Here is a 12,220-nt window from a genome sequence, read left to right as displayed (position 1 = left end):
TGTTTTATAAACCCCAACACCTGAATCTCCTTTTTCAGGTTTACAGTAGAATCCAGATTCGAAGAAGGCAGAACCCCTCTGTCCTGGCCCCTCTGTTTCCCATGATCAGCCAGGACTGTCTGAGGGTTCGCGAAGGTGGCGGCTACGGAATTCCTACGCGAATGTGAACCTCCTCTCTCAACTCCTGCAGTTAAGGTGTCCTCCGCATGACGGAGGCGCGGAGACTCGCAGGACAGCGTCAAGGCCGGGCTTCTGTTGGCAGCGTCTCCAAATCACTCGCGCCCACGCCACCTCGCTGCAGCCCAGCTCCAGCTGCAGCCCAGCTCCAGCCGCTGCAGGGGTGGGCCTGGGGGCATCACTCCAAGCCCCCCGCCCCCGTATCTCCCCCTCCCACCGCGCGCGGACTCCAGGCTGAGCCTAGGAATTCCCAGCCGTAGGGCAGCTGGTTCGGGGACGCCGAGAAGTGGGAGGCACTGACGCGCTGAGAGGAGGGGGACTCCTGAGGGTCTCACTCTTATTTTCCTCCATTGGAAAAGAGGTCCACGAGGGCTCCGGGAAGAGGCTCCAAAGTGGGGCTGAGGCACAAGGAGGTACCAGGGTAGGGCGACTTGAACTGCTCGCTGTCCTCTCCAGGCAAGCAGTGAGCCCTCCACGCCCCCGCCCGCCCAGTCCACGCTGAACCCCAGGGCTGTGCGTGCGTCACCCGCGGGGGTTCCGGGATCCCGCGCGCCGTGCGCCATGGAAGCCGCTAACCTCTCGGTGGCCGCCGCTGGCGTCACCCTTACCCTGGGACCTGAGGCCTGCAGCAGCAGCCCAAGCCCTGGCAGAGTCGTCGAGTCGACCCCAGGCGGCGCTGCCCTGCCTGGCCGAGAGCCGCCTCTCTCCGTCTTCATGGTGCTAGTGGTGACGCTGTTGGTGCTGCTGATTGCGGCCACTTTCCTGTGGAACCTGTTGGTTCTGGTCACTATCCTGCGAGTCCGCGCCTTCCATCGTGTGCCGCATAACTTGGTGGCCTCGACGGCCGTGTCGGACGTACTAGTCGCTGCGCTGGTGATGCCGCTGAGCCTAGTGAGCGAGCTGTCGGACGGGCGACGTTGGCGCCTGGGCCGGAGCCTGTGCCACGTGTGGATCTGCTTCGACGTACTGTGCTGCACCGCTAGCATCTGGAACGTGGCGGCCATCGCCCTGGACCGTTACTGGACTATCACGCGCCACCTTCAGTACACGCTGCGCACCCGCCGCCGCGCCTCTGCGCTCATGATCGCGCTCACCTGGGCGCTCTCTGCGCTCATCGCCCTGGCGCCGCTGCTCTTTGGCTGGGGGGAGGCCTACGACGCTGGGCTCCAGCGCTGCCAGGTGAGCCAGGAACCTTCTTACGCCGTCTTCTCCACCTGTGGCGCCTTCTACCTGCCGCTTAGCGTGGTGCTGTTTGTCTACTGGAAGATCTACAAAGCGGCTAAGTTTCGCTTCGGCCGCCGTTGCCGCGGGGCTGTGCTGCCGTTGCCCGCCAACGTGCAGGTGAGGGGCGGGCTGCGGAGTGGGGGTTTGAGAAGGTGGTCGCTGGGAGAGGAGGCGGCTTGGTGAAAGGGAGAGTTGGCGGCGGAAGCTGGCGCACGTGGGGTGCGCGCGGAAAGGTTGGTCACCAGCGCACCTGGAGCGCACGCGAAGGGGGTTATCACTTGCAACCCGCGCGCGCGCGCGCGCGCGAAGGGTCTGCCACTGCATACCTGGAGCGCGCCCGGGAAGGGATTTCAGCACCTTCACACTAGGGATGAAACTGACACCCCGAACCACGATGCTGAAGGTGGCTTGCAGGGGTGGCGTTTCTAGGTAGTGGTGAGGGCATGTCTGATCTGCTGCACTCTGTGGCTTTTCCCCTGGAGCGATTGTGTCAGTGTGAGTCCTGCAGCCGCCCGCATCCCAGTCCCGGCTAGACCAAGCAAGCGGCGCTGCGGTGGGCTGGGAATTCGTCCCTCAGATGAGCAAATTCCTGTGACCATTCACTCCCCTTATTTTCTGGTGCCACTGCATCCTAGTCCATCCTCTACGTTCCAGAGACTATAATCCCCAACTCTGCTGGCCAGCACCCTGCCAAGGTGGGGAAATGAGGATAAAATATAATTCAAGCATCACTTTTCTTTCATCATCCCAACTTCCGGGCACCGCTCTAGTGACATTGGAACGATAGAACCCAGTGTTCAGATCCCAGCTTGAGACTCTGGGGCAGTTGCTTCGTTTCTGTGGGCTTCTTTTCCTCATTTTTAACAAGTTAATTCTTGCTTCATAGGGCCCTTGGTGAGGATTACATGAGCTACATAATGTGAAGCACTTAGCACAGTGCCTGGCACAGAGGGACAGAGCTGGCTAAAGTAAGAAGATCAACAGGGCCTCAGGGGGGCATTATATAATGGGTTAAATATAACCTTGGAAATGAATGAGTTGGAAGAGCCTGCATTTGGCAGAACTTACTTACTTAGGTGCTTGCTTGCTTGCTTGCTTATTTATTTATTTATTTATTTATTTATTTATTTATTTATTTATTTAGAACTTACCTTGATTGTATTTAAAATCTAGGCTTTCTACCTTTTGTCTAGACCCTAATAGATGTCAGCTTTTTCATCCCGGAAGCCCCAAATTTCCCTTTGGGGGAGGGGGTCTCAGGCTCACAGTTATGAATAATAACAGGACTTATTGTCCCTTTCCAAAAACCATATATGGACCAAGGAAGTGGAGCATGAGTGAAGAAAAAATGAGGATAAGTTTCTTGTTAGTTTTAATTTTGGAAAGTTAACTCACGCTACTCAAATATATGTTTTAAAAAGCAGGCTTTCTTCCTTTCATTAAATGGTAGAGGAATTTTGTAGCATAAAATAGAAATGTCAAGACCATGACTGAAAAGTATCGTTAGGGGAGAACTTTATTCAAAATTAATGTTCTTCAAAAGATCTCTTGGAAATGCCTGAGGTTTCTATAGTTTTTTTTTTCTGTCTGATTATTGAGGTAGGATTGATTTTTAATAGCTACATCACTCCAATGTGCACCAAGGCGAATCATTATGAAATGGACATCAGCTTGCCAAACCTGAGTTTAGTGTTCATTTTTGACAGATCTCATTCAGGCAGGTGATACAAAGATGATGTGACTGAGCAGGAGCCTAGCCGATCCACCCACTGGTAGGGAGAAAGAGCTCTGGGAGGCAGGGGCAGTGCTGTGATCTAGCCAGTCACTGTCAGTGGACCTGGGGCAAGCCCCTTCCTTACTTTGGGCTGCAAGTTTTCTTTTCTAACACACAACATTGGTCTAAGTCATGGCTAAAGGTCTTGAATTCTATGCTGCTGAGATAGTAGATGAGTTGGTGTTCGAGAGCATCCTGCTTCTTTAGCTCCAGCAAGCTCTCACTCAAACTCCTGGGTAATGTTGCTGAGTTTATTTCACCCTCACTCAGTGCGGCCCTCTTGTATAGCTCTCCTCCAGGCAGTAACTCATGGATCTGGGACACTTGTCGTCTTTTAGCTATGCTGTTTTGAACATGTGGCTCCTAAGGTTGCTGTAGAGATACAGTAGTTCCTGCTTATCTGCAGTTTTGCTTTTCATGGTTTCAGTTACCTAAGGTCAACTGCAGTCTGAAAATATTACATGGAAAGTTCCAGAAATAAACAATTCATAAGTTTTAAATTATGTGCCGTTCTTAGTGGTGTGATGAAATCTTACGCCACCCCGCTCCACCCTACCTGGGACGTGAATCATCCCTTTGTCCAGCGTATCCACACTGTAGACATCTCGACCCATTAGTGAGTAGTAACCATCTCTGTTAGCAGATCAACTGTCATGATGTCACAGTCCTTGTGTTAAGTCACCCTTATTTTACTGAATAGTGGCCTCCAAGTGTAAGAGTAGTGATGCTGGCAATTCAGAATGCCAAAGAGAAGCTGTAAAGTGCTTCCTTTAAGTGAATCCTCACTTAATGTCATCAATAGATTCTTTGACTCTAAGCAAAATGACATATAAGGAAATCAATTTTACCATAGGCTAATTTATATAAATGAGAGTTAAGTGCCTATAGCATTTCATCAACATTGTAATGAAACGACATTTAACGAACTAATGTTGTTCAAGGACCTGCTCTGTAGGAACAAATGTAATATACACAGTGTTTGGTTTCAAGCATCCAGTGGGGGTCTTGGGATGTATCCCCCTCCAATAAGGGGGGAATACTTATAGCAGCTTTTAACTGCCTTGGCCCTGAAGTGGACACATGTCACTTCCATTCACAGTCCATTGGCGAGCCACTGGCTGTGAAATCTAGGGGAGCACCAACTATCTTTGCCACACAGTCCTCATTTTATAGACGATAAAACTAAGGTGCCATAAAGTTAGTTCATCCAAGACCATATACAGTTGTTGGGTGGAGAAGCTGAAGTTTGTTCCAAATTTAAAGTCATTGCTCTTTTCATTACCTTTTCATTACTCTGTGCTGTCTCCAGGAACTTCAGAGTGCTGTCCTACTGCTCACAGGATCTCACCTTCATAGGAATGAGGAAGGCAGTCATATCCCAGTCATGGTGGGTCATGGGGATCAGGATCTCAAAACTGTGCACGTGAACTCTCCTTTCCAGGAGAGCTGAACACAGCTGAGTACAGAGTCACTGCTTGCTTCTCTCAGGAAACAGGGTTAATTCCTAGCCTGCTATCCTTTCTTTCAACCTCTCAGGCTGAGCATCACCTATTCAATATGTTCTCCCTGCCAAAGCAACCCCAATGGGTTAGGATTGATTCTTACTGCCCTGTGCCCTTCACTGGTTAGAAAGAAAAACAAGCAGTCAATAGATATTATTATTTGGCTTTTAAAATAGAACATCAAAATTTTTTTCTTTTCAATTGTTTGATTGTTGTACACAAGTCAATGTAGGCACAGCAGGTGCAGTGCTTCTCAGGGCCCATGGAAATGGTCTAATTTTAATTTCTTTTAAAACTAAAAGACAAATGAATATAATAGTAATGAGTATGTAATAAAGGATCCCGATTCGATTATATTAGTCTTTATAATAACATGGTCATAAAATATAAATTTTAATACTTTTTAATGGAGGGAGGGGCCCATGGAGGCACAGATGCTTAGGGCTCCTGAATGTTATCACATAGCTCTGGCTAATAGCCTTCACTCAGTCACTCAATCAATACACGTGCTGGGAGACAGTGTGCACAGTGGTTAAGAGCACGGGATTTGGAACCAAGGAGACCTGGAGTTTGATTCCTTTTGTGCCACTTACTAGCACTTTAGCCAAGTGATTTAATCTAAATCTGCATTTCCCTGTAGGTAAAGTGGAAATATGGCCATCTACCTCATAATATTCCTGTGAAGAATAAATGAGATAACAGTGTACATGGAGGATCTAAAATGGTAAACTATAAATGATAGCTGCTATATTATTTTCATTATTTTTTAAATTCCTCTTACAAATTATAAATTATATTATTGTATTTCTCTTACTGCTATTACTATCTAAGTGGATTAATTATTTATTGTGTGTGTAATAAATTAGCCAAAGTTTAGTTGGCTTAAAGCAACAAGCCTGTATTGACTCTCAGTTCTGTGGGCCGGACATTGAGAATGGTGTACGTAGCTGGGGGTTCTGGCCCAAGGCCTCCAGTGGCTGCAGCCAAGATGTTGGATGGGGCAGCAGTCATTCCGAGACTTGACTGGGCCTGGAGACTCTGCTTCCAAGATGGCTCATTCTCATATGGCTGTTGGCAGGAGGCCTCCATAGGACTGCTTGAGTGTCGTCACATGGCAGCTGGCTTCCCCTAGTCCAAGAGTGAAGTGAGGAGAACGTGCAGTGCCCCTTATGACCTCGTCCCAGAGGTTACATAAGATCACTTCCCTTATAGTTTATTTATTAGAAGTGTGTCACTACCTCCAGCCCACACTCCAGCTTTGGGACAAGTGTCAGTGAACTAATGGACAGATTTTAACATCACAATAAGATATTTAGATGGTGTGCAAAATTACTTGATTGACTTTTACTGATCTATGTAGCAGGCAATGTGGTCGCCTCAGGTTTTCAAAGAATGAGCAAGCAAAGTTTCTGCTCTCCAGGGATTAATTTTAGTAGATCACAATTATAGAATAATAAATGCAATAAAGTCTCATAAGTGCTCTGCTGGAAGTCTGTCCAGAGTACAGTGGTGTCGAAAGACTGAATAGTGAATGGGAAAGCACTTTGTAAGCTGTAAAGGGCAAAATAGATGGATAGTGTTGAGCTAGAGGGTTGGTAACAACATGGATCTGAGTTTCAGATAATGTTATATTACAAAATATTTGACTTTCTAAGCCAACCTTCTATATTAGCATTAGCAAGTGTTGTAAATGTGCAGTACATAAGCCCTGAGCAACCTGAAATATGTACAGAGCCCTTTATGCTTTTGCCACTTGTCTGTTTGTCAGCTGGTGGGCTTGTGGATGGAACTGCATTTGAGACCTGGGTTCAGTCAGAGCTCAGACATGGGAAGAGGGCAGAAGAAAGTCACTGTTCTCATTCTGATTCTGTTAAAAGAACTGCGGGCTCAAGCACATTCCCACGCCAGCCAGACTGCAGTTATTTAACTCTAGAAAATTAAATTTAATGAAACAAATTGTATCAGTGGTAACAAAACATCCGGCTCATGGTTTGATTCTTTTAAGATTGGCACCTACTTGAGAGTATGCAGAAGTTCTTGGGCGCACCAGGGAGCGCTTGCATTGCACGTTCAGAAACATCCCTGGCCTTCCCTCTCTATAAACTTCTTGCTTGTTCCTTTTACATCGTTATGTTCATCCTACCTCTTTACTTCTTTTCTTTCTGATTAGTTTGTTGGGGAAGAGTGGAGGGGGGAGATGTGAACAAATGTGTAGGGATTGTGTGTTTTCACTGATGACCTTGAGACGAGCTACTTCTTAAATGTGTGTAGTTCTTGGACAAGACTGAGCTTGTCAGTGGAAGAATGAGACCCAAACTCCATGGTTCTTGACTTTCTGGCAGGTCAAAGAATTCCTTGAATGTTGAAGAAAGCTTTGGAATTGCTGCCTAGAAAAGTATGTAGGAGCTTGCCTGCCCAGTTTGCATGGGGCTCTCCTTGAAGCCCTTGCTAGAGAGCGATGTTCAGCCTTTCTTCCCCACTGGCTCTCCTGAGGGATGGGACCATCACATCCAGTGTAGTAGTAATTGGGGCTCTCTGGGGAAGGGCAGTGGTCCTCACGGAGGCCCATCAGAACACTGAGGCTGGACAGCGCATGTGCAAAAGGCAAAACCTCCCCTCCCTCCATTCCACCCTCCCCCTGTACCAAGAATCTCTGGCCTGGGAATCCAGAGACCTGAGGGCAAAACTCTCACCTCAACAGAAGACCTTCCATTGGCATCCAGTTGTAAAAGGGGGGATTACTGTAGATCTGATGATATTGGAACTACAAACACGAATGCAGCCTAACTTTAATCAACACACTTGATTACATTTCCCCTCCTCAGCATTAACTGCAGTAGGTCCTTAGCCATTCCAGGGTGGCTAAACTCCCAAGAAAAAATCCATGTTTTCCAAATACAAGAATGATAGCAATTATACCTTATGCATGATCGTACCCAAGAGTTTAGCAAAATTATAATCTGTTGTATATATAATTACACTGCAGGGAAAATTAATTTTCTTCAAGCCTAGCAGTGTTCTGCTTTTATTTTTGACAAGAAAATTTCTTATTTTCTTGGTTTATTTTGCACAAGAGAAGCAGCTGAGAAAATTTTCTGTTCTAGTTTGTCAGACAAGCTAGACAGCTTCTGTTTACTTTGAGGGGCTATTTTGGTTAGTTATCTCTTTAAAGTGCTCTGGAGAAATGAGACTTGGATCTTAGTGATCTCAGTAAACCTTGGGCAGAGAGAATGGAGCCCCAGGTATTCCAAGTCCTGACCTGCCAAGGTCTGGTTAGAAACAGGGAATTACAGTTATAATCCAGATTGCCTTCAAGCAAAATTAGAAGTCTCTCAATATCCGCTCTATTCCCTTGGATGTTGTAGGGTTTAATTAGCCACTAGGATTAGTGCGGTTGCCCTGACACCAGCCTTGTAAGAGTCTCGCCATACTGGATGCCTGACCTGTGTGGTCACAGTGCAAACTGGTAGGTTCCACGAGTGATTAGGAACCATTATTCTTTCTGCTTTCCTTTTCTATTTCTTATTAGGATGTTTATCTGACTTTAGAGGATTATAAATGTTTATAGGTTCCTTCTGTGGCAGCTGGAGTTTTTCTCAGAAGAGAGGGAAGGGACAGGGGGACACAAACCTGACATTAATGAGGCCCTATTATGTATTATGTCTCACTGTGACTCTCACAGTAAGCTTATGATATAGCTAAGGCTCTTCATGGTTAGAAATGTAGGAATGAGGGCTCAGATTGAAATCCTGTCTAATCACTAACTTGATCTGAGCCATGCTTCCCTCATTCCTTCCTTACCTGGTTGCTGTCATAACTAAGATGGAGTGTGGAATCACCTAGCCACGTACTAGACATATGTCAAAGAAGGAAGATGGAGGAACTCAGGGATGGCCCCAGAGCTGGTTGTTAGGGGGCCTGGAGATTGCCCAGGAAGCCACAGATGTCTGTTCTGAAAGCATCCCAAGCATAAATATGATCTTTAAAACAGGTTCTGTGGCAGCCCATTCAGATTGATCGCTTTTACTTAAGGTGCAGAATAACATGTAGGGCATGAGAGTGTGGTCTTGGCTTTATATTAGCCAAGTTTGATTTCCAGCTCTAACAATAAGCAAATCCATTTCTCCGAGTGTTTTCTCAACAGTAAAATAGAGGTAATAATAATAATACTACCTCAAAGGTTTGGTATGGGAATGAATGAGTCATTCACGACCAGCATAGTGTTTGTTTTACAGTAGCTTCTTGGGCGTTGTTCTTCTTCACGTCTTTTAGTTTTCTATTAGATGTTGCCTTTCAAACAAAAAAAGCCAAATGAGTCCATCTCCTAGCAAACCAGAATCATCCCTGATTGAATAATTATCTTTGAGTCTGTTTCTGGAAACACTGTCTTTCAGTATCACTCTGCACAAGGTGTAGCAGGCTCAGGTGAAAAGCTGTGGACACAGGCTTCTAGCAAACAGATACTTTGGTGGAGCACAGATGGACTCTGCTAAATGCTGTACTGGTGGAGCCTGAGGAGTTTAAAACCTCTTTAATCAGTGAACTTGCCTTTTCCATTTCTCTTCCCCTAGGATTCTTTCAACTGAATTTACCCCATTTCTCCACTTCAGTAGCATAACAAGGATTTGGGATTTGCATTACCCAGTAGAGGTACTCACGTGCCTGGGAGGCCATTTAGGTCAGCAGAGAAATGACTGGAAAAGTGCCCATCGATGAGCTTAGTAGGAAAAAAACCAAGTACCTTCCACTTCCTCTCATGCTCTGATAATATTTTTCCCTCCTGACAACATACTGTTAAATATTCATGAGGTGATTTCAGGATGCCAGGTTTGATCGTTCAGAGTTCCTTTGGTGACTTGATGGTGGTCTGCTCTGAGAGAACTAGTTGGTATTATTGGGAAGAGGAGAAAGGTGTCATGCAGCACCCATCTGTCTGTGGGAGGACTGGGAAACCTGGGAACGGATCTGGATGCCCCCTGAGGGTGCATGTTTGCCAAGCCAGGCCTTTAGGAGGGGGCAGAGGGGCAAGAGAAGAGGGACATGCTGTTTGTTCTATTGCTGATATCACTTGCCTTTTTATTTTTCCTCTCCAAATGGCAGGTGCAGGATGCTGGGTGTCCACTCACAAAGAACTCTGCTTTGTCCACATATTCATGATGTTTTCAGGTCCATTTAGTTAGTAATAAATAGAGGTGGGGGTGATGGGGGAAATAGCAGAACACAACAGATTTGAAGGCAGACTGAAGAGTCCTGGGATTGCCTAAGTGAGGCCACCTGCTCAGCTTTGGCTCTGGTGGCCCATGTGACAAAAGATGAGTGAATGTGCATGGACACTGTAAAGTGCCCCACAGTTGTGTGGCTGTCCCGATAGCTGCTTCCAGTCATGTCTAACTAGACACAACCCTTGCCTGGGAGCCTCTTGTCTGTGTGTGTTCAGTGGCATTTATGGCCCTGCCTGGCAGCATTCCAAAAAGGAAGAGAAATACAGATTTTCTGTTGTAATGATCAATCATTAATTCAGCAGCTATATCCTGGGCACCTAGCAAGTGCTACTGCCAGACAGTGTACAAGGGAGAGACAGCCAGTCCCCACCCTCCTTCAGCTTAGACCCGATATCACACCCATAAGCACACAAATCCCTGCAAGAGGAGAACATAGCACCGAACAGGGAGACGTGATTGAATTGAGAGGGTAGGAAGGCCACACAGAGGGTTGATCACTCTTATGCTGAGACCCGAGAGGTAGAGTTAACCACAAGATGGCAGTGAGGGGGTGGAGCGTGTGCCAGAGGCTCTTTCAGTGGTAGCTAATTATTACCACAAAAGCATTTATAGTTTGTTTTTTGAAGCTAGGCAATACAGAATTATTCCATAATTTATACTGAATCCATTTAACACAGTAATTGTACAATTTCTTGCATTATTGTTTATGTGCTGCCTCCCAGCTGTGAACTTTGTGAGGGGTAGGCCTGGGTCCTTTCTATTCAGGGTCCTAGTCCCAGCCCCAAGCCCATGTCATGAATGAGTAGATGGGCCCAGGGTTTTGCTGGGCACACAACACACATTCCCAATTCATCTTCATGACACCTTATGGCAGGTGGAGGGGACTCTGGTCACTTAGCTTCATAGATGGAGGAATAGTCTGTGGAGCTGGGACTCAAGCCTGGGTCTGATGCCAAGGTGCCCCCACTCGTAACTGGCTTTATATCATTATTGGACATATGGAGACTGCTACTCTCACTCCCTGAAGGAACCTTCAGATCTTATTCTAACCTAGTTTCAGAAACCTTTTCACCTAATATTTTCTGATGAATTATGGTATAAATGCATCTTGAGTGAGGCTGCCAAGGAGGTGGTGGCCAAGGCCGGAGTAGCCTCATAGCACTTTACTTATCCAGTGTTGTTTTAGTTTTGAATTCTACGTTTCTTCTTTCCAGGTGAAGGAGGCACCTCAGGAGGCTGAGATGGTGTTCATGGCACGTCGCCCAACGGTGGCTTTCCAGGAGAGAGGGGACTCGTGGCAGGAGCAGAAGGAGAAGCGGGCGGCCCTGATGGTGGGCATCCTCATTGGTGTGTTTGTGCTGTGCTGGATCCCCTTCTTCCTGGCAGAGCTCATCAGCCCCCTCTGTGCATGCAACCTGCCCCCCATCTGGAAAAGCGTATTCCTGTGGCTTGGCTACTCCAACTCTTTCTTCAATCCCCTGATTTACACAGCATTTAACAAGAACTACAACAATGCCTTCAAAAGCCTCTTCACCAAGCAGAGATGAACAGGGCTTGGAGAGACATGCACAGAGAGCTGTGGCAAGGGACCTGTATCCCTCCCATCGCCAGTCCTCCTGGAGCCACCGTCCATGGCTGAGCATAAATGTCCTTGAGAACCACAACACTAGGCCTGGACTGCAGGAGCAGAAGCATCAAAGCCTCTCAAGGAAGACAGCAAATGTGTGTGGCATGCGTGCAATTATGCCCTTATCCCGTGTGTGTGGCAGACATTGCTAATCGATCATGGAACATTTCCCCATCAAGCAGGAACTCTGCTTCGGAATCCTTTCCAGATAGCACTTCAGGGAGTTACTGCTAATTGGTTAGAATTGACACAGAGTGGAAGCTGATTTGCCTTTCCTTCATCTAATATCATACCCCTCAGAGAAGGTCTCAGCCTGCTTTGTGGCCCACTCAGGAGAGTGTCTCCTTTGTGAAACAGACCTTCCCAACCCTTTATCTACCGGATTCAACTTATCTTTCCCGACTTCCAAGGCAGTATATCCGGTTTTGCAAGATGAGGAACATCCGAAGTTTTGTTTTCAAAAAAGTGTTCAGTGAAACCCCTATCTACTGTGTCAGACTTTCACAGAAGAGGTTTGGTAATTTATATACTAAGTTCTCTAGAGACTTTTTTTTTTTTTGTCAGTGAAAAACTGCTGGATGCTTAGGTTGCTCTTGAGACCAATTAAATTGGCATTTCTGGGGGTGAGATGTAGGCAGCAGTGCTTTTTAAGGCTCTGCGAGTGATTCCAGTGTGCAGCTGGCATTGAGAATCC

The 12,220-nt window shown here is 46.8% G+C and overlaps 1 protein-coding gene across 1 annotated transcript; it reads left to right on the top strand.

Annotated features, from left to right (window-relative positions):
• Window positions 1-738: 738 nt before the first annotated feature.
• Window positions 739-11,504, top strand: LOC120610388 (5-hydroxytryptamine receptor 5B). Its single transcript, XM_039872707.1, has 2 exons — window positions 739-1,518; window positions 11,114-11,504. Exons 1-2 carry the CDS (start codon window positions 739-741, stop codon window positions 11,444-11,446), a joined length of 1,113 nt encoding a protein of 370 aa, XP_039728641.1. The 3' UTR covers window positions 11,447-11,504.
• Window positions 11,505-12,220: the final 716 nt, after the last annotated feature.

This window comes from Pteropus medius, unplaced genomic scaffold (assembly GCF_902729225.1).
Source record: "Pteropus medius unplaced genomic scaffold, Ma_sr-lr_union100, whole genome shotgun sequence".
Lineage (NCBI taxonomy): Eukaryota > Metazoa > Chordata > Mammalia > Chiroptera > Pteropodidae > Pteropus > Pteropus medius.
This window is presented reverse-complemented; position numbering and strand designations above follow the sequence as displayed.

Excerpts from the sequence above, each read along its gene's own strand:
- LOC120610388 (XM_039872707.1), top strand. The coding sequence starts at position 739 with ATGGAAGCCGCTAACCTCTCGGTGGCCGCCGCTGGCGTCACCCTTACC. Across the intron at positions 1,519-11,113 it reads CGTTGCCCGCCAACGTGCAG|GTGAAGGAGGCACCTCAGGA; the intron begins GTGAGGGGCGGG and ends TCTTCTTTCCAG.